A 21,525-nucleotide genomic window follows, 5' to 3' on the forward strand; every position below is an offset into this window, starting at 1 on the left:
AACAGTAAACTCAAGACTCAATCTTTAAAGGATCTTTACTCTTCTGCAGTACAGATTAACTGTACTGTCAACATTGTCATATAAAAACATGGATGCTCCTTGATGCATCATATGATTCTATAACCATGATTTCTCTATCCAGCCAGGATAAATGGTGTCCCTTGGATACTATGGAGTACAAGAATAATGTTTCCCTTAATTTAGGGCCTTTGAGGAAAAGATGGCATCAGTGGGCTCCATTCTATAGCCAAGTTGTTCCACTGTCAGCTTAAGGATTAGAAATACTCATCTGAGATGACTGTGCAAGGAATGAGATCTTAGAGCTAAGCACTTCTAAAGGTCTTGCTCGGCGCAGAGGAAAATTGCTTCTTCCTATTTTGAAGAATTGCTATGACACTAGGCATCTGATTTTTTAGCTTAAACACACACACACTTTTGCCAGGTAGCTGCCTACCCATATATCTACAAATAACCAGAGGTGTAACAGGAGAATATAAAGATAACAGTCTATCAAGATGTAGGTATCTAAAGGGTGTAAATTCTGGATTGGGAGGATTTAAAAGGCTGCAAGGGAAACATAAGAGTACTGAGAGGAAACCAGAAAAAAAAAAACCACCTCACAATAACTTGGTGTGCTTTGAAAGGGAGAAATTGTATAAATATTTATATTCAACCTGACCAGGAGGTAAACATTGTCATCTCTATCTTCAGCCTCTTGAGAAGTTAAGGGAACACACCCTAACTCTCAGACATTCAGAGTTCTGGAGTTTTTGAATTGTAAACTTGACTATATCTCTCTCCTCTATCAGGAAAAAACATCTGGCAAGTAATAGCGGAAAAGTGGAATGTTCAGAGGATGGAAACCCAGTGCTTTCGGAGACTTCAAAACTAATTTGGCCAATCTCATAATCTATTGCTCAAGGGGCCAAAATAAAAAGCATCAGAGGTGCTAGGATGTCTTCCTTCTACTGAGGACATCTCCAGTCCTTTGATTCTGTAAGAAAGCCTCCAAGTCAGAAGCCAGGCTGAGAGGTTGGACAGGAAGGGAGAAAGTTAGAGTCCAAATACTAGGAAATGATTGACCAGAGGGGCCAAGTGGGTTAAGAACAATGTCGGACAGTCATGCATAGTAGCAGCTACTCCTGGAAAAAGTCAGAGTACTTAACTTGACTTTCACCACGCCTCTACTTCTCGACTTCATCGCGATGACGAAGCAGTTTACTTTCAAGAAATGTCCAAACAACATTTTGGAGAAGACTCTGAAAACCTGGGTAGATATAGGATCAGCCCTACCACAAGAAGCTAAAAGCAGAAAGGGAATTTGTCTTTAAAGGCCAGAGGTTATATAAAACATAACAAAACCATTTCCTTTAAATCTTCCTAAATCGCCATGCCCCGGAATAGCTAGGAAATGTGAACAGAATAACTGTCAAGCCACATAAATTTAGTAGATTTTTTTAATTTTTTTTTTATTATCCTGGAGAACATAAACAGGTCTATGCAAGATTTCTCATTACTAATTTCTTGAGCTTGAGCTTGCAACAGAGTTAAATTTTCAAACTGGCCCTTTCTTTACCAGCTCCAGAAAAAGAAGCGGCTGCCATATCTAGCTGGCTTCATGTTTCCATCTACCACTGGATCCGGCTCAGGCCTTGGCCTAGAGTGATAGGGGTTCTCAGGCAAAGGTCGATCTGTCTTCACTTTTGTGACCTGGGGGATGAAGAGAGCAGATTTTGGAGTTTTCGGTAGCACTTGGGTAGGAATCAATATTTAGCCAAGAAAACACAGAGATTTTCAAAGACAAAAAAGGAAAACCATTAAATCTGCAGACAAATCGCACAGGTTTACATAAGGGAAAAAAATTAAAGCAACAGAGATAAACCGTAAAGGTCTATTCCCCACATAAATGGAGGCACAAATGAACAACTCAATGCCATAAAACATTTTATTGGGAGCACACCATGTCTTGCACGGGACCCTGCAAAATACCTAACAAAGATACTTCCTCTTCCTTTGAGATGTTGAAAAATACCGGCCCAAGACATTCAAATTAACATACTATAGCTTCCTCAAGGAAAACCTTTTTAGAGCCATGATTTAAATTAAATAGGATCATACCTCCTGGTTTCTACCTTGCTTAGAGGCACATTGGGAGGACTAAATCTATGAAGCCCTTTAAATTACAGAAAGAAAGGCTCTATATAAACATGAGACGGTATTATTACACAACAACCAACCTCTAGCAATCTCCCTCCAGCTGCTCTAATCATCAGCTTGGGGAAAACAGAACTAAAGAAAGGAAGCCTGGTGGTGATCTCAGAAGCAATCAACTCGCTCAAGCCTCTTATACACGTCCACTTTAAAAAAACGAGTGACCTTCGAGTTTGGTGGGGATGGCTTGGCCAGAAACTACGAACTGTTCTGAAATCCTGAAAGGCTGGTGATTAGTAGGTTTGATCTGTCCACTGGGAATTTTTACCATACTTGTGGAAAAGCTCCCGGTGATAGTACATTAAAAAGTCTCACTGGCTATAAATTCTTTAGATGAAAACAGTATGGCACATACTATTTTCCATCTTTCAAAACGACATTGAAGAGTCTCATGGAAACTAAATTTCCATCATCTTTTTACTAAGGATTTATTTGCTCCCACCATTTATCCCCCATCTGGAGGTAATTCAGTTTAACTCTACTTATTAAACACCATAGTTGGGGAAATAGATTCAAAAAGAGTCTTTAGAACAGATTAACACACAATATCCACAGATACTTAGGGATGGAAAAAACTTCCAATAAATGAACCCACCCTCTCCCATCTCAAATACCCACAAACTGGCCCTGGAAGATCTCTACCTACTCTTTTTTCTAATGTTGGCACATTTTAAATAGTCACATGTATTCACTGGGCCCCAGGTGGGGCAGGGACTTTGCTCTGTATATTTCCCAAAACGGTGTGTACGGCTTAGTACGGTGTGTGGCACACAGCTCTTAACGAACCCCAAAATAACTACCCACAAGTTATGCATAAAACAATGTCATACGGTGGGATGACATTAACTGGACAGACTGTTAGATCCTGGAACAGGCCTTGGGAGGTTGTGGAATTTTCTTCCCTGCATCTCTCAAAGAATCATTACAATGCAAGAATACTACTGGGTTGGACCAAAGGACCACTCAGCCTGATTTTTGTCTTCCACAATGGCAACGGGGTCATTGGAGGAATGTTGTGGTAGGGGCCCTCCTTAATATCCACCCCAATGCCTAGGAATGTGCCCGCTAACATCCCCTTCCCGTTTCCATTTTCTCTGATAACACATCAGGTATTTCTCAGCCACTCAGTTTTCCAAATGCCTTTTTGCTGACATTGTGGGCTTCCAAATTTCCTGTGGGCAAATATTCCATACGTTTACCAACTACTGGTTGAAGAACTATTTCATACCATTTGTTTTGGAGCTGACACCTTCAACTTTAAATGGGAGCCTCCTCATCTTGGGAAACGACAATTCCACATCGGCCCTGTCCATACCTTTTATGATTCTGCAGTTTTCAATTACATCTCTTCTCAGTCTTCGTCCTTTCAAACTGAAGAATCCTAATATGCTTAGTCCATTCTCATTTGGAAGCTACTCCATTCTCCTGATGAGCCACTTTTTCTGAGTGGTCTATGCTGTCTGCAGCATGCTGCCTGCAGCAAGGCAGACTGTGAGCCCCATGTAGAACAGGGACTGTGTCCAACCTGATTAGCTTGTATCTACCCCAGCACTTAGAATAGCGCTTGACACATAGAAAGAGCTTAACAAATATCATCATCATTCTAATGGCCCTCCAATATGCTATGATTCATTTCTATACAGTAAAGCGCTTCTTAAATTTTCCTCCAAGGGAATCTGATTTTTAACTAATATCCATTTGGATAGAACATAGTCCTGGGAGTCAAAAGGTCATGGGTTCTAGTGCCGGCCCCATGACTTCTCTGCTAGGTGACCCTGGACAAGTCACTTCACTTCTCTGTGCCTCAGTTACCTAATCTGTAAAGATTGACACTGTGAGCCTTGGGACAGAAACTGTGTCCAACTTGATTTGTTTGTATCCACCCCAGCGCTTAGTACAGTGCCCGGCACATAGTAAGCACTTAAATACCACAATTATTCTACTAACTTCCCAACTTAAAAACATGGAGCCCCAGCTAGTTATCTAACATAAGAGGGATATCAGAAAGCTAAACTTTATAACCAGTGAAAATAAACTCAGACAAGGAAGAAAACAAAAAGGCTGAGACACGCAACAGAGGGGTGTGCGGAAACGTCACAAAGTGGCCCCAATTAACTGCACTCAAGTCAGAAACACAAAAGCATTTAAGAAGGGATTAAAGCTGGGAGAATGGAAATTATGCCTATTCTTTGAGAGATGCCAAATGCACCACACAGAGACCAGAATAACACACTTCATGCATTTTTCCCCACTCCGGTCATGAGGCAATTGTAAAGACTCAAACATAAAGATAGAAAGACCCTGGAATCTCAGTCCCCTTTCCTGACTCTGTCCAGGACTCTCTTCATTACTTCATGCCCTGTAGTTGGAAGAATAGTTCAAAGAGCAAGTCCGCTACCTTTGACAGCTGTCCAAGATCTGGTCTCACCCATCCCAGCTTGTCCAGCACGCAGTTGTCAAAAGCGGCCTGCTGCTTGCGGCATCGACGAAGCTCTTGCAAGTTGGTATAATCAATACAAGACCAGTACTCAGCAAAGGGTTCGGCACAGTGCAGCTTTATCTTCCTGTAAGTAGGGAATTAGAGTCAGTTAATCAGGTGAAAACAAGATCGTTCAGAAATAACCATCAAATAGGCACCAATGTCAAAGCACGTCACTAAAATGTCCCCTAATGAGATAGCCTCGTCATAAGAAAGACATTGAGAGGTGGCAAGAACAGGAGGTAGAGAAAAAAAGCCTCCAAGGCTGATGGGGATTTCTGTATGGATCATCTCGTGCTGACAATCACTCTGGCAAACCAATGTCAGCACAAGTGTTAGAAGAAATCCTAGCAAGGTAGGAAAATTCTGACAGTGCAAGCAGATCTTTACTAATATGTATACTGCCTGCAGGAGAGAAACCGGTACCGTACCATCACCATTTTTATCCTTTCCACACAGAAAAGTTCACTTAAAGGAAGAATGCTATTCAAACTGGATCCTCTCAGCGTGGCTCAGTGGACAGAGCCCGGGCTTGGGAGTCAGGGGTCATGGGTTCGAATCCCGACTCTGCCCCTTGTCAGCTGTGTGGACTGTGGGCAAGTCACTTCACTTCTCTGTGCCTCAGTTCCCTCATCTGTAAAATGGGGATGAAGACTGTGAGCCTCACGTGGGACAACCTCATTTCCCTGTATCTACCTCAGCGCTTAGAACAGTGCTCTGCACGGAGTAAGCGCTTAACAAATACCAACATTATTAGTTATTATTACTAGTATTGTACTTCTTAAGAGCTTACTATATATTGTTCTAAGCACTGGGGTAGATACAAGTTAATCAGGTTGGACAGAGTCCCTGTCCCACATGGAGCTCACGCTCCTAATCTCCATTTTACCGATGAGGTAACTGAGGACCAGAAAAGTGAAGTGACTTGGCTAAGATCGTAAGGCATACAAGTGGCAGAACTGGGATTGGAATATCCCGGGAAAGGGGCAGCCCATGGCAACAAACCCACTCAGGCTGTGCGGTCTCAGCACCCAAGGATTCTGTATGAACAAGTGGCAAAGTCAGGACACCTGGTTCCCAGCTAGTTCTCTTCCACTAGGTCTCACCTACAGGTAAAACATGTAAGTGGCCATAGGAAACTTGACCCACCTACTCAAATTAAAATTAGGGAAAATGATATTTATAACACTCCCACTTCTTCTTACTAATCTGACTGTTTTAAACCCAAATTCCCTGGATCATAATAAGTAGCCTCTCTCTAAAAGGGCTAATGCACATGCTCAGTTCGACTAAGTGCTACCTCCTTTTAAACTTTGTCCTGACTCACTAACCCTGATAAACTGCCCAAATGGAAAAGTGTTTAACCAAAAAAGGTTTTACCTGAAAAAATCCAAAGCACATTCATTGACCAGTTTTCCTTCTTGTAAACATCGCCTCGGGTCTTTCTCCTCCCAGCGGCAAAGCATAAACTCCTTATTTGGTTTGTCGCACTGAGAGCCATAGTGATGAGCTGCAGCTTTTAACACGGCGGAACTTACTTTCACCTGCAGGGAAAATGTTAGAAAAATCATATAAATGCGACAGAAGCAATACTCTCTGAACTTAAGACTGTGAGCCTGTTGTGGGGTAGGGATGGTGTCTCATCTGATTTTTTTAATATCTACCCCGGTACACAGCACAGCGCTTAGCATACTGCAAGTTCTTGATAAATACCATTAACTAATCTCAAGTTTTAACACCGTTGTCCTGAATGACTTACAAATTGGGCAGTGAGGCCTAGTGAGTGAAGTGTCAGGAGATCAGGGTTTTAGTCCTGATTCTGCCATCTGCTTGCATATGACCTTGGGCTAACCACTTAAATGTTTTGTCCCTTAGTTGAGGAAAGTAAAATGGGGATAAAATGTGGGCTTTCGCTCTCTATTAAGACTGTAAGCCCTGTGCGGGACAGGGCCTCTGTCCTATCTGGTTACCTTACATCCAACCCAGGGCTTGGTACATCACAAATACTAGCATTATTCTTGGCTAGATGGGTTATCATCTTACAGACCGAGAAACTGAAATGCAGATATATCAATGGAACTAAAAAGGAGACAGCTTAGCATCCCCGTCTCTAGGTCTGAGAGCATTCAGCGCCCCAGACAGGTGTCTACTACACAACAATATCCACCTATAACTGTCTGTCCTTTCACTAGAACATACAGCAGCCAAGAATTAAAGTGAAGCCAGAAATGGACCAAAAAACCCTGACGTTTCCTAGACGCCACCTCCCTTGCAGCAATGGTTGAGTTCTTTTGAGTGTGGAGTCTCTACTAACACCCCACATCAGAAAGACAGTAAGCGAGGGTAAACCGTACCCCGAGGTTCCCACCTGGGGGGTCGCCTTCATCACCAGAGGCGTCTTGGGGTCACAGGTGGGAAGTCACTGAACTCCAAGCCATCAGTCTAGGCCTGACCTCAAGTCCACTGAGATTGGTCAGGGAATGAAGAGGATGGAAGGGATGAGGCAGTGTGGCTTAGCGGATAAAGCACTAGCTCTCTGTCACTTGTCTGCTGTGTGACCTTGGGCAAGTCACTTCACTTCTCTGGGCTTCAGGTACCTCATCTGTAAAATGAGGATTAAGACTGTGAGCCCCACTGGGGGTCAGGGACTGTGTCCAACCGGATTAATTTATATTTACCCCACTACTTGTCACACAGTAAGCATTTAACAAGTACCACAATTATTATTACCAGGTCCTTCACTAAGGAGACAGCTGGCAGGGATGCTGGAAAAAGTGGAAGGACTCAGGCACCTTGGTCGGCAGAGGATTTCAGGAAAAAGGATTCTGCTTGAAAGGAGAGGGGGAGGCATTTAATAATGATGGCATTTGTTAAATGCTTACGATTTGCAAAGCAGTGCTCTAAGCGCAGGCAGGGATACAAGGTGATCATGTTGTCCCACATGGGAGCTCATCCCTTAATCCCCATTTTACATGAGGTAACTGAGGCACAGAGAAATTAAGAGACTTGCCCAAAGTCACACAGCTGACCTATTTATTTATTTTGTTAATGTGTACATCCCCTTGATTCTATTTATCGTGATTAAGTTGTCTTGCTTTTGTCCGCCTGTCTCCCCCGATTAGACCGTATGCCCATCAATGGGCAGGGATTGTCTCTGTTGCCAGACTGTATATTCCAAGCACTCAGTACAGTGCTCTGCACATAGTAAGCGCTCAATAAATACTATTGAATGAACGAATGACAAGCAGCGGAGCCAGAAGTAGAACCCAATGACCTCTGACTCCCATCTCTCGGAAGGGGGGAAAAGTTTATTTCTTGCAATGCGAAAGGTGGTGGAGGCCACAAGGAGAGGACAGAGCAGGGGAAACTCGATGGGGAGAAAGACCTGGGCTCTAATTCCGGCTCTGCCACTTGTCTGCTGTGTGACCTTGGGCAAGTCATTTCATTTCTCTTTGCCTCAATTTTCCCATCTGCAAAATGGGGACTAAAGCTGCGCGCCCCATGTGGGACATGGACTATGTGCACCCTAATCTTTCCCAGCGCTTAGTAAAGTGCCTGGCACACATAGTAAGCACTTAAATACCATAAAAAGGGTCTGAGGGCCGCGGGACCATGGGGTGGGGAGGGAAGGGGGCGTGGAAATGGGGTACGGGGTGACTCTAGGAGAGGGGGATTGCTGGCATGGAAGGCCCTGGGGATGGTTTTGGAGAGGCCAGCTTGGTTTAGTGGCAAGAACCTGGGCTTGGGAGTCGGAGGTCGTGGGTTCTAATCCGCCACTTGTCACCGCGTGACCTTGGGCCAGCCGCTTAACCGCTCTGAGCCTGAGACACTTCATCTGTAAAATGGGGATTAAGACGGGGAGCCCCACGAGGGTCAACCTGATTCCCCTGGCGTGGCTCAGTGGCAAGAGCCCGCATTTGGGTGTCAAAGGTCGTGGGTTCTAACCCCACCTCCGCCACTTGTCAGCTGGGTGACTTTGGGCAAGTCCCTTCACTTTTCTGGGCCTCATCTGGAAAATGGGGATGAAGACTGGGAGCCCCATGTGGGAGAACCTGATGACTCTGTATCTACCCAAGCGCTTGGAACAGTGCGCTCTGCACATAGTAAGCGCTTATCAAATACCAACATTATTATTATTATTACCTCAGCGCTTAGAACAGTGCTTGGCAGAGAGTGCACCCTTCACACATACCATACTTATTATGATTCATTCTTATTAGGCGCTTAACAAACACCAACATTATTAGTCTATCTACCCCAGCACTTAGAACAGTGTTTGGCAGGGAGTACGCCCTTCACCATTTAGACTGTAAGCCCGTCAATGGGCAGAGATTGTCTCTATCTGTTGCCGAACTGTACAGTCCAAGCGCTTAGTACAGTGCTCTGCACATAGTAAGCACTCAATAAATACTACTGAATGAATACCATAATTATTAGGATTCATTCTTATTAGGCGCTTAACAAACACCAACATTGAGTCCATCTCCCCCAGCGCTTCGCCCAGTGCTAGGCCGAAAGCTTGCCCTTGACACCCACCATCCTTATTCTCCGCCGTTAGTCAGCTGTGTGCCCTTGGGCGAGTCGCTTCCCTGTGCCTCAGTTTCCTCATCTGTAAAATGAGAATCTGTAAAACCTGTAGAGAAGCAGCGTGGTACAGTGGAAAAGAGCCTGGGCTTGGGAGTCAGAGGTCATAGGTTCGAATCCCAGCTCCGCCGCTTGCCAGCTGTGTGACTTTGGGCCAGTCACTTCACTTCTCTGTGCCTCAGTTCCCTCATCTGTAAAACGGGGATTAAAACTGTGAGCCCCATATGGGACAACCTGATCACCTTGTATCCCCCGGCACTTAGAACAGCGCTTTGCACATAGTAAGCGCTTAACAAATACCCCCATTTATTTTTAAAAAGGGGATTAAAACGGGGAGCCCCACGTGGGGACAACCTGATCACCTTGTATCCCCCAGCGCTGAGGACATTGCTTTGCACATAGTAAGCGCTTAACAAATACCCCCATTTATTTTTAAAAAGGGGATTAAAACGGGGACCCCCATGTGGGGACAACCTGATCACCTTGTATCCCCCCAGGGTTTAGAACAGCGCTTTGCACATAGTAAGCGCTTAACAAATACCCCCATTTATTTTTAAAAAGGGGATTAAAACGGGGGCCCCCACGTGGGGACAACCTGATCACCTTGTATCCCCCCAGGGTTTAGAACGGCGCTTTGCACAGAGTAAGAGCTTAACAAATACCCCCATTTATTTTTAAAAAGGGGATTAAAACGGGGAGCCCCACGTGGGGACAACCTGATCGGCTTGGATCCCCCCAGGGCTTAGAACAGCGCTTGGCACAGAGTAAGAGCTTAACAAACAGCCCCATTTATTTTGGGTTAGGATTGTCTGGGCTGCTGGGGCAGGGAGGCCTAGAGGCCTCTGGGTAATGTGAAAAAGGACCAGCCAGGCCCGGCAGAGAGGGTGACCCCGGCCTGTCCGCCCTCTCCCTCCCTCTCTCCCGACAGAGGCCTGCCCGGGCCTCACCTCCTTCACGTCCAGCTCCGGAAGGGTCGGCAGGTCCACCACCCCCGGCATGGCGGCGAGGCCCGGCTCCCTGGCGCCGGACGCCCTGTCTCCTTGAACTCCCCTTCCGAGCAACGAGATGGGGCCCGGCCGACGCAGGCGCAGTGGCCGCGGAGGGCGGGGGGGGCCCCCGCCGGGCCGAGCGGCGGCGCAAGCGCAGTGGCCGCGGAGGGAGGGGGCCCCCGCCGGGCGGAGCGGTGGCGCAAGCGCAGTGGCCGCGGAGGGAGGGGGGCCCCCGCCGGGCGGAGCGGCGGCGCAAGCGCAGTGCGGCGCGGGGCCCGGAGGGAGAGCGGCTTCCCCGGGGGGCGGGGCTAGGGCTCCGTTGCCATGGCGACGGTGGGGGACGCGCTGGATCCCATGCAGTACACGGGCAGTACGTTCCTCGGGAACCGCATCCACGGGAGGTGAGAGGTCCCCGGGGTCCCCTCATCGTTAGTCATGATCATAATCCTGAATAATAATAATAACGCTTAATAATAATGTTGGTATTTGTTAAGCGCTTACTATGTGCCCATCACTGTTACTAATGTAATAATAACGTTGGTATTTGTTAAGGGGAATCAGGATGTCTCCCACGTGGGGCTCACAGTCTTAATCCCCATTTTACAGATGAGGTAACTGAGGCACAGAGATGTTGCCCCCCCCAGTCACACAGCTGACAAGTGGCAGAGCTGGGATTCGAACTCACGATCTGTGACTCCAAAGCCCGTGCTTTTTCCACTGTGCCACGCTACTTCTCTTCTAAGCGCTGGGGGAGAAACAGGGGAATCAGGTTGTCCCACGTAGGGCTCACAGTCTTCATCCCCATTTTACAGATGAGGGAACTGAGGCACAGAGAAGTGAAGTGACTTGCCCACAGTTAAGTGCCAGGCACTGTTGGTGATGATGATTCATTCATTCAGTCATATTGATTGAGCGCTTATTATGTGCAGAACGCTGGACTAAGCGCTTGGAATGGACAGTTTGGCAACGGAGAGAGACCATTCATTCAGTAGTATTTATTGAGCGCTCACTATGTGCAGAGCACTGTACTAAGCGCTTGGAATGTACAAATCGGTAACAGATAGAGACAGTCCCTGCCCCTTGACGGGCTTACAGTCTAATCGGGGGAGACAGACGGACAAAAAACAAGACAACTTAATCACGATAAATAGGATCAAAGGGATGGATACCTCATTAACAAAATAAATAGGGTAATAAAAATATATACAAATGAGCACAGTGCTGAGGGGAGGGGAAGGGGGAGGAGGAGGAGCAGAGGGAAAGTGGGGAAGGGGGCTTAGCTGAGGGGAGGTGAAGTGGGGGCAGAGAGGCAGCAGAGGGAGCAGAGGGAAAAGGGGAAGCTCAGTCTGGGAAGGCTTCTTGGAGGAGGTGAGCTCTCAGTAGGACTTTGAAGAGGGGAAGAGCATTAGTTTGGCGGAGGTGAGGAGGGAGGGCGTTCCAGGACCGCTGGAGGACGTGGCCCAGGGGTCGACGGCGGGATAGGCGAGAACGGGGGACGGTGAAGAGGTGGGCGGCAGAGGAGCGGACCGTGCGGGGTGGGCAGTGGAAAGAGAGAAGGGAGGAGAGGTAGGCATTTGTTAAGCGCTTACTATGTGCAAAGCACTGTTCTAAGTGCTAAGGGGGGAAGGGGAAGGGAAATACAAGGTCATCAGGTTATCCCACGTGGGGCTTACAATCTTCGTCCCCATTTTACAGATGAGGCCACTGAGGCCCAGAGAATAAATAAATAATGTTGGTATTTGTTAAGCGCTTACTATGTGCAGAGCACTGTTCTAAGGGCTGGGTTAAAAACAGGGTAATCAGGTTGTCCCACATGAGGTTCACAGTCTTAATCTCCATTTTACAGATGAGGTCACTGAGGCCCAGAGAAGTAAAGTGACTTGCCCAAAGTCACACAGCTGACAAGCGGCAGAGCCGGGATTTGAACCCATGACCTCTGCCTCCCTAGCCCGGGCTCTTTCCACTGAGTCACGCTGCTTCTCCACTGTTCTCACACAGTTCTAAACACTGGGGTGGATACAAGCAAACCGGGTTGGACACAGGGCCTGCACCATGTGGGGCTCACAAGTCTTGATCCCCATTTTATTCATTCATTCAATCATATTTACCGAGAGCTTGCTGTGTGCAGAGCACCGGACTGAGTGCTTGGAGTGTCCAGTTTGGCAACAGACAGAGACCATCCCTGCCCATCAACGGGCACACAATCTAAAAGGGGGAGACAGACAGCCAAACGAAACAGTCAGGCATCAAGACCATCAAAATAGATAAATAGAATCATAGATACATGCATGTCATTAATAAAATTAATAGAGTAACAAAGTAATAGTAATAGAGTAACAAATAATAAATAGAAATATATACAAGTGCTGTGGGGAGGGGAAGGGGGTAGAGCAGAGGGAGGGAGTAGGGGCAATGGGGAGGGGAGAAGGGGCAGAGGGAGGGGAGGGCCCAGTCTGGGAAGGCCTCTTGGAGGAGGTGAGTTACAGAGAAGGTAACTGAGGCCCAGAGAAGTGAAGTGACTTGCCCAAGGTCACACACAGCCGACAAATGGTGGGGTCGGGATTCGAACCCATGACCTTCTGAATCCCTTGCTCCATCCACTAAGCCATGAAGTGAAATGAAGCCCTGCCCTTGTAGACATAGTGTACCATTAGCCTTCAGCCCCCTCTGAGCATCACTAAGTCACAACCTTCCCCTCGGCACGAAATCCTATCCTGAAATTTATCCCATCAAAGCTTCTAGGTAGCAATACTAGCCCTTGAAGTTCCAAGACAATTTGACACAATTTCCATCCTGCTCTGCTGGTTCAGAGCAAGCACTGAAATAATAATAATAATAACAATCATGGTATTTGTTAAGTGCTTACTATGTGCCAGGCACTGTGCTGGGGTGGATACTAGCAAATCGGGGGGGAACACCGTCCCTGTCCCACCTAGGGCTCACAGTCTCAATGCCCATTTTGCGGGTGAGTTAACTGAGCCACAGCAAAGTGAAGTGACTTACCAAAGGTCACCTAGCAGACAAGAGTCGGGATTAGAATCCATGACTTTCTGACTCCCAGGCCCGTGCTCTAACAACTGTGTCATGCTGCTTTTCCGAAAGTGCATGGCATCTGCATCCACGTGGTGGGCTGACAGCCTGGGAAGTGGGATCACCCTTACCTGTGACTCCAGACCTGCAGGAGCCTTTGCATAACTCCTGCCTTGGCCTTTGCTATATGGCCCTCAAACACTAATAAGGTATAGTTCGCCATCACCCCTCCCCTAGGATCCCTCTGGGAAGAGTAATACGTCCTGTCAAGGGTTTACTCCCTAGCCCAGTCCCTGTGGAGGGTTTAGCTTTGCAGTGGGGAAAGCTAACAAATTCCGCTGTATCCAGCAAATGTTGCTCATTACAGGATGGAGGGGGAAAGCAAATACTTTCTCCCAACTGAAACAAGATACGAAGGTGAAATGAAGGACGGGATGTTTCACGGCAAAGGAACCTTGTTTTTTCCTAATGGAAACAAGTATGAAGGAATTTGGGATTCTGGCTTAGTCGTAGAGGTACTGTATATCGTTATTCTTCTGTTTCTCAGCCTGATCCGAGACTGATCCCTTTAAATCGATACTTTGAGCAGACGAACATCCAACTCTCTTTCATCCACATCTCTCCCTGTTCACTTCTTCCACACGTGCCCGCAACCTTGGTGTCGTCCTTGACTCAGCTCTCTCATTCACCCCACACATCCAATCCGTCACCAACACCTGCCGGTCTCACCTTTTCACAATATCGCCAAGATCCTCCCTTTCCTCTCCATCCAAACTGCTATCGTGCTGGTACAAGCTCTCATAATATCCCGACTGGATTATTGTGTCAGCCTTCTCTCTGATCTCCCTTCCTCCTGTCTCTCCCCACTCCAGTCTATTCTTCATTCTGCTGCCCGGATCATCTTCCTACAGAAACGCTCTGGGCATGTCACTCCCCTCCTCAAAAACCTCCAGTGGTTGCCTAGTCAGCACGAAACAAAAACTCCTCCCTCTGGGCTTCAAAGCTCTCCATCACCTTGCCCCCTCCTACGTCACCTCCCTTCTCTCTTTCTACTGTCCACTCCATACACTCCACTCCTCTAACGCTCACCTCCTCACTGTCCCCCGTTCACGCCTATCCCGCCATTGACCCCTGGCCCATGTCCTACCGCTGTCCGGGAACACCCTCCCTCCTCACATCTGCCAAACTAACTCCCTTCCCCTCTTCAAAACCCTACTGAGAGCTCACATCCTCCAGGAGGCCTTCCCAGACTGAGCCCCCCCTTTCCCTCTACTCCCCTTCCACTTTCCCTCTGCTCCCCTTCCCCTCTCCCTCCCCTCCCACCCTCTGCTCTTCCCCCTTCCCCTCCCCTCAGCACTATGCTCATTTGTATTACCCTACTTAAAACTCACCTCCTCCATGAGGCCTTCCCAGACTGAGCTCCTCTTCTCCCTCTACTCCCTCTGCCACCCCCCTTTACCTCTCCGCAGCTAAACCCTCTTTTCCCCCTTTCCCTCTGCTCCTCCCCCTCTCCCTTCCCATCCCCACAGCACAGTACTCGTCCGCTCAACTGTATATATTTCTATTACCCTATTTATTTTGTTAATGATTCTATTTAGTTGCCATTGTTTTTATGAGATGTTCTTCCCCTTGACTCTATTTATTGCCATTGTTCTTGTCTGTCCGTCTCCCCCGATTAGACTGTAAGCCCGTCAAACGGCAGGGACTGTCTCTATCTGTTGCTGACTTGTTCATTCCAAGCGCTTAGTACAGTGCTCTGCACATAGTAAGTGCTCAATAAATACTATTGAATGAATGTTATTTATTACCCTATTTATTTTGTTAATGAGGTGTATATCTCCTTGATTCTATTAATTTTGATGATGTTGTGTTGTTTGGTTTTGTTCTGTTTTGGTTTGCTGTCTGACTCTCCCCTGTTTAGGCTGTGAGCCCGTCATTGGGCAGGGATTGTCTCTATATGTTGCTGAATCGTACATTCCAAGCGCTTAGTACAGTGCTCTGCAAATAGTAAGCACTCAATAGATACTAATGAATGAATGAATGACTGAAACTCTTTAGACCTTAGGTACCAGTTATTTTAGCCATCTCTGTGCTTCTAATTATCCTCAGTGGTTTTAAAACCCATTCCTTTAAACTGTCAGCTCCTTGTGGGCAGAGATCATGTCTACAACCTCTGTTGTGTTGGGCAGAGATCATATCTACAACCTCTGTTGTATTGTACTTTCCCAAGAGCTTGGTGCTCCGCACACAAGAAGTGCGCAATACAAACTGTCGATTGATTGATAACTCTCCTCAGCATCTAACCCGGGGCTCTACCTCCAGAGATTGTTAAACCAAGCTATTAAGTGACAGTCTTTCTCTAAAGTGAAAGCAGGATGGCCTAGTGGAAAGAGCACAGGCCTGGGAGTCAGATGACTGGGTTCTAATCCAGGCTCCACCATCTTCCTGCTATTTGACCTGGAGAAAGTCACTCTGTGCCTAGGTTTTCTCATCAGTAAAATGGAGATTATATACCTGTTCTCTTGTCCCCCTAGGCTATGAGCCCCATTGGTACAGGGTCTGTGTCTGACCTGATTATCTTGAATCTACCCACTGTTGGGTAGGGATTGTTTCTATATGCTGCCGAATTGTACTTCCCAAGAGCTTAGTACAGTGCTCTGCACAAAGAAAGTGCTTAATAAATACGATTGAATGAATGAATGAATGAATGAAACTACCCCAATCCTTTATTCAATGCCTGGCACATAGTAAGAACGTCAATATTTTTGGTGTTGTTTTATGATTATCATTAGTAATACTAATGATTATCATAATAATAATAATAAAGTCCCTCCATCCCTAGACAATTTCCAGTTTTGAATGTAGAGTTTTGGGTTCCAGGCAGCTGTGACCTAAATGCAAACATAATTTTAATCAGCTCTCCCTCTCTCTTCCTCAGCCCTTGACCTTTGCAAAGATACATGTTTCCCATTTCAGATCTCAGCTCCATTGATCACGTGTCACTTACGTTTCAGGGGCAATACACCTTTGCTGATGGTCTGGAATATAAACCTGAGAAATGGCATTACTGCGACAGCTATGATAGAAGGTTTTACACTGAGATCTGTGGCGGGCTGAAGCCAGCAGGTACTGGGTCCCTTTTTTTTCTTGAATATAGAAACTGAGATTAAAACAAAAGAGCTTTCTCAATAGATGTGTGTGATGTTCCGAGCGAAGGAGAGAATGATTATCCCCTGGGGTGCTAAACTATGTGGATGGAAAATGACACAGCTTCGGCAGCTCCTGACAATGAGGTTTTCTCTATGTAACACCTACAGAGCTGCTTACAAATCTCATGGACGATAATTCCCACCAACAGCTCTGGCAGCTGTTCAGAAGCAGTGTGGCCTACTGGAAGGAGCCTGGGCCTGGGAGTCAGAGGACCTGGGTTCTAATCCCAGCTCTACCACATGTCTACTGTGAGACGTTGGGCGAGTCACTTAACTTCGCCGGGGTTCAGTTCCCTCATCTGTAAATTGGGAATTTAAACTGTAAACCCCATGTGGGACATGGACTGTGTCCAACCTGATTTGCTTATCATCTACCCCAGCGTTTAGTACAGTGCCTGGCACTTAGTCAGTGCTTAACAAATATTTTAAAAAAAGAATGAAAAATGGCAAATATTACTCTTCTCCAGAGATAGAGGAACTGGGAGTGATGGATTAAACAACCTGCCCCCGCTCTTCAACCTGCCCCCCGTCTTCATGAAAATGATTGGCAAATTCAAGAAAAAAAAGCATCACAAACCCACTTGCTTTCAAGATACTCTGCCTGGAGATGCTAGATCCTGCTGCTTCCATTCAAGTCCTGGAAGTTGCAGGGTGATGCCTCGTCCCTCAGTCTTGACTGACCTCTTGTCAGCACTGCAGAAGTACGACACAGTCAGAAATACAGTTCAGATTCCAGACACAGATTGGCACCCCCTGGATTACCTGGTCCCTTCTTTCACGTTCCCACACGCCATATGATAAGAGAGTGAGATCATTTTTTTACCTATCTGTTCCCCAGATATTGGGTCCCATCACTAAACCCCAATGGTCACCTGCCTTGGTGGCTTCCTGGAGCCCTCTTATAGTCCCCCAAGAGGAAGGACGTAGAATCCTCATGTTTAAAGACCTGCAGGCACTATTTCAGAAAATCCAGCAGGATAAAATTAGCCCGTCTGCTCCTTGGGCCTAAGGGAGGTGGCAAAGAAGAGGAGACTGAGAGGTGGAAAGAAACTTACCTTAGCTCGCCTGCCACAGTTCAGTCTTGGCGCTGATACAAATCAGGACTCTATGTTAGATGACCTTCTCTGCAGGACGCAAATTGGTCCTGCTGCGATCCTAGAATGGGAATTTTTATTCTAATAGTGGTTGGAGTGCTGAATGGCACATCCTGCCAGAAATCTGGCTTCGTTTTATGGTAGCAAATTATCCTTTGTGTTCTTTTAAGGTATCTGTCAGCTCACAAACTTGGACCCCCCTCGAAATATCCCTACGGGCTGTTATGACTGTGGGGATGGGTTCTACAATCCAGACACCAGAGTGATCACAGACTACAGCTTCAGGTTTCTGAGAAATGCAGGTATGGTAATTTGTACTCTCCATTTTTCTTCGTCATCAACATCAACAGGAATATGTGTAAATGGGTGGGTGAGGAAGGCAGTGCCTTGACTATAAAGATGAAAAAAAATATCAACTCACTCAAATATTTTTCTTCCCTCCACTTTCCACTAACAAACTTATACAGCACAGAGAAGAAAATCAATAAGACCAACAGGCCTTACTCCTCGACTGCCAGAAATCGATACAGCTCCAGGGAGTGTCAGTACATGGCTATCTGCGAGGCTGCCTGCAAGGGAGATATTTGAATGCTTTGTCTGCCTTTTGCTAATCAAAATGGTTTCTAAGCTGGCCCCAGAGAGACCTCTGCATAGCCTCAGTGTAGAAAGATTTTGTCCAATCTGATTCTCTCATATCCACCCCAGCACTTAGCACAACGCTTGGTACATAATCAGCACTTAACAAACACCACAATGGTTACTTTTATGATTCTCCTTTGCTGGGTGATGTTCAGCTCTGTGTCCCTTTTCAGAAATGACTCCTCCCGGTGTCTCCTCTCTGAACTTCAGATCTGCCGCTGTGCATTCGCAGAGAGAGGAAAGGGAAGGACAAATAAATTGGAGTTGCCATCTGCTATAAAATGTTACGCTCCCCCTCCTTTCTCCCCCTCCCACCCTGCTTGGCCCACTGCAAACGCCCTAAATGCAAACTGATTGAGATGATTGCAGATGGCACCAGTCCAAAATACTGGAATGCAGCGGACCTAGCGATGAGTAAGATAAGCCAAACGCTTTCCAAAAACACAGGAACCGTCACCGATTAGTACAAAAGGCAACGCCTAAAAATCCCATTGAGCTCTTTGTCAAAGAAGAAGGCTTTGAACTCTCCTTTGCCACATTTTAGGCTCAGGGCCAAGCAAAAGCCCTCATCAATAGTGAGTAATTTGGGTCAGTATCCAGCTGTGGTCTCCCAGAGAGATCAGGTAGAAAGGGTTTTGTAACTGCTGCTTGCCTCATTTCTGGGAACAAACATTCCTGGGAGAACTTTCCCCAAGAGCAAAGTTCTCTCTGCCCATGTGAACAGGGAGAATCTGTTTGGATCGGACCTGGCTTCCAAGGACAGCAGGATGTTCGAAGATCCAACACTTGTTCAGCATCAGCGTCCCTTTTGTGGTCCCCAAGAGGAAAGCTGCAGGGCCCAAGGCCAGGGCCGTCCCCTGAAAAAAAACCACGGGGTGTTAGGCTCAAGATTATGGAAAGAAGTTGGAATGACAGGGAACCGATCCAGAAGGACAACTTTATAGGTTGGGCAGGAAGGAGTAGGAAAACAACCAGGCCTCCGGCCAAGTCTTGAAAGCATCAAAAGCAGATGGTAGGAAGCATTCAGGAAGGGCTTCCAACAGCCTGACGGGTTTCCCAAAGTGACACCATCTTCCTTTCCTCAGGGAGTGGTCTCCCAGAACCACTGGTTCCCTGCCTTTCTCCCCATTCCATGGGTAGCCTCCCAGTTCCAGGGGGGAAAAGAGGAAAGGGGTCTCCCCTTTGACCCCTTGCATTGCATTGCTGCATTGCCACTGAGTTTCCATCAATTCCCGGGGATTTCAGATGTCTTCCTTGTGACCTTGGCTCTGATTGGGCAGAGCTGAAATAGGGCTTTTCCCTTCAGGACCTCTGAGCTTCTGTTTCCATTAAAGGAGAAAAACAGCCTGCACATCCTCTTACTGGACTTTCTCCGGGGGAATCAAGGAAAAGCAGTGCCCTTGAGGAACCTGGTTGAAGCTGCCAATTTCAGGCATATTGTTGTCCAGTTGTGACTGATACAAACATGGGAATGGGAATTTCCAGGGACTTTAGATATTTGGGAGAAAGAACAGTAATAAGGGTTTGCATTTCCTGTTCATTTCAGCAGGTAGGCTGCCCACTAGGACAGGCCATTTCTGGTAGTTGAGAAGTGGTTTGAATCTCACATCAAGTCCTCAAAGAGTGCAATATCAGCAGGTCCTAAATCCTTTCTCTTTGAGCAGAGGTCCCGAAGCGGAGAGCTGCTGGAGGATTTTCAGACCCCAGACTGACCTTGTCCATCTCAAGCTCCTCCTCATCTGCTTTAATTCTGCCCTCTCCTCCCTGCAATGATACTTTTTCATCCTTATTGACTCCCATGCCCATTGTCTACCCCAATTGTTCCAGACGTTTAACTCTCTCCTCAAACCCCTTTCCCTCCATCTTCCTCCCCTATCACTTTCTCCTAATGACCTGACCAAGTACTTTATGGATAAAATTGAAACCATCAGGCGTGATCTCCCTAAAATCTCCCCAACTCCCCTCCAGTCCCTCCCTCGTCCTTTGATTCTCCCATCTTACCCAGCAGTATCTCAAGAGGAGATCTCCCTCCTCCTCTCAATAATAATAATAATAATAATTATGGTATTTAAGAGCTTACTATGTGCCAGGCCCTGTACTAAGTGCTGGGGTGGGTACAAGCAAATTGGGTTGGACACAGTCCCTATCCCACAGAGGGCTCACAGTCCTAATCCCCATTTTACAGGTGAGGTAACTGAGACACAGGGAAGTCAAGTGACTTGCCCAAAGTCACACAGCAGACAAATGGTGGAGCCGGGATTAGAACACATGACCTTCTGACTCCCAGGCCCATGCTCTTTCCAGTATGCCCTGCTGCTATCCCAGCCCTCCACCTGTGTCTCCGACCCCATCGCTTCGCATCTTATCAAAACATTTGTCCACTCCCCTCTTCCCTCCCTGACCACCTTCTTCAACCATTCGTTTCCATTGGATTCTTCCCCACTGCTTTCAAACGAGCTCATGACCTGAAAAAAACCTCCCTTGATCCCACAGCTCCCTTCAGTTACTACCCCATCTCCCTTCTACCGTTCCTCTCCAAATACCTTGAGCAAGTTGTCAACATGAGGTACCTTCACTTCCTCTCCTCCAATTCTCTCCTTTACCCTCTCCCATCTGGCTTCTTTCCCCTTCACTCCACAGACACTGCCAGCTCTAAATTTACCAATGGCCTTCTTCTTGCCAAATCTGACAGCCTCTATTACATCCCAATCTTCCTCAACCTCTTAGCTGCCTTCAACACTGTGAACTGCCTTCTTCTCCTTGAGACATTATCCAACCTTGGCTTCAGTGACATTGTCCTCTCCTGGTGCTCCTCCTATCTTTCCAGTAATTCCTTCTCAGTTTCTTTCACCCGCTCCTCCTCCTCTGCCTCTCACCCTCTAACAGTGGGAATCCCTGGAGGCTGAGTTCTGGGTCCCCTTCTAAATATAATAATAATAATAATAATGATGGTATTTGTTAAGTGCTTATTATGTGCCAAGCACTGTTCTAAGCACTGGGGTAGATACAAAGTAATCAGGTTGTCCCACATGGGGCTCACAGTCTTAATCCCCATTTTCCAGATGAGGTAACTGAGGCACAGAGAAATGAAGTGACTTGCCCAGACTCCCAAACCTGTGCTCTTTCCACTAAGCGACACTGCTTCTCTATGTATTAAAATTAAACTTTTAATTTAATTTAGGTGTATTAAAATTACACCTCCTCCAAGAGGACTTCCCCAACTAAGTTCTCATTTCCCCTACTTCTTCTCCCTTCTGCATTCCCTATGCACTTGGATCTATAACCTTTAA

The 21,525-nt window shown here is 46.7% G+C and overlaps 2 protein-coding genes across 7 annotated transcripts in view; one reads left to right on the forward strand and one right to left on the reverse strand.

The window, feature by feature from the left end:
• Positions 1-1,439: 1,439 nt before the first annotated feature.
• Positions 1,440-10,376, reverse strand: NDUFA8 (NADH:ubiquinone oxidoreductase subunit A8). Of its 3 annotated transcripts, none has more exons than XM_029063950.2 (4): positions 10,222-10,376; positions 6,071-6,234; positions 4,610-4,775; positions 1,440-1,710 (listed from the first exon to the last, which is right to left on the reverse strand). In XM_029063950.2, exons 1-4 carry the CDS (start codon positions 10,270-10,272, stop codon positions 1,573-1,575), a joined length of 519 nt encoding a protein of 172 aa, XP_028919783.1. In that variant the 5' UTR covers positions 10,273-10,376; the 3' UTR covers positions 1,440-1,572. The 3 variants fall into 3 exon arrangements, with proteins under 3 accessions (XP_028919783.1, XP_028919782.1, XP_007670800.1); XM_029063949.1 differs by lacking the exon at positions 10,222-10,376 and adding an exon at positions 9,227-9,248; XM_007672610.3 differs by lacking the exon at positions 10,222-10,376 and adding an exon at positions 7,059-7,237.
• Positions 10,377-10,563: 187 nt separating this feature from the next.
• The window catches only part of MORN5 (MORN repeat containing 5), a 37,806-nt gene continuing 26,844 nt past the window's right edge, over positions 10,564-21,525 (forward strand). Inside the window, exons 1-4 of one of the 4 annotated variants that reach the window (XM_029063734.2) lie at positions 10,564-10,664; positions 13,661-13,808; positions 16,308-16,419; positions 17,767-17,898. In XM_029063734.2, coding sequence (XP_028919567.1) covers positions 10,588-10,664; positions 13,661-13,808; positions 16,308-16,419; positions 17,767-17,898 — 469 coding nt within the window. In that variant the 5' untranslated portion in view covers positions 10,564-10,587. The remainder of the gene's footprint in view (positions 10,665-13,660; positions 13,809-16,307; positions 16,420-17,766; positions 17,899-21,525) is intronic. The other 3 variants (XM_029063735.2, XM_029063738.2, XM_029063737.2) reach the window with 3 other exon arrangements.

The sequence above is a fragment of the Ornithorhynchus anatinus genome, chromosome 4, assembly GCF_004115215.2.
Source record: "Ornithorhynchus anatinus isolate Pmale09 chromosome 4, mOrnAna1.pri.v4, whole genome shotgun sequence".
In the NCBI taxonomy this organism is placed as follows: Eukaryota; Metazoa; Chordata; class Mammalia; order Monotremata; family Ornithorhynchidae; genus Ornithorhynchus; species Ornithorhynchus anatinus.

Excerpts from the sequence above, each read along its gene's own strand:
- NDUFA8 (XM_029063950.2), bottom strand. The coding sequence starts at position 10,272 with ATGCCGGGGGTGGTGGACCTGCCGACCCTTCCGGAGCTGGACGTGAAG. Across the intron at positions 4,776-6,070 it reads TGTGCTTTGGATTTTTTCAG|GAAGATAAAGCTGCACTGTG; the intron begins GTAAAACCTTTT and ends CCCTACTTACAG. Across the intron at positions 1,711-4,609 it reads ATCTTGGACAGCTGTCAAAG|GTCACAAAAGTGAAGACAGA; the intron begins GTAGCGGACTTG and ends TTCATCCCCCAG.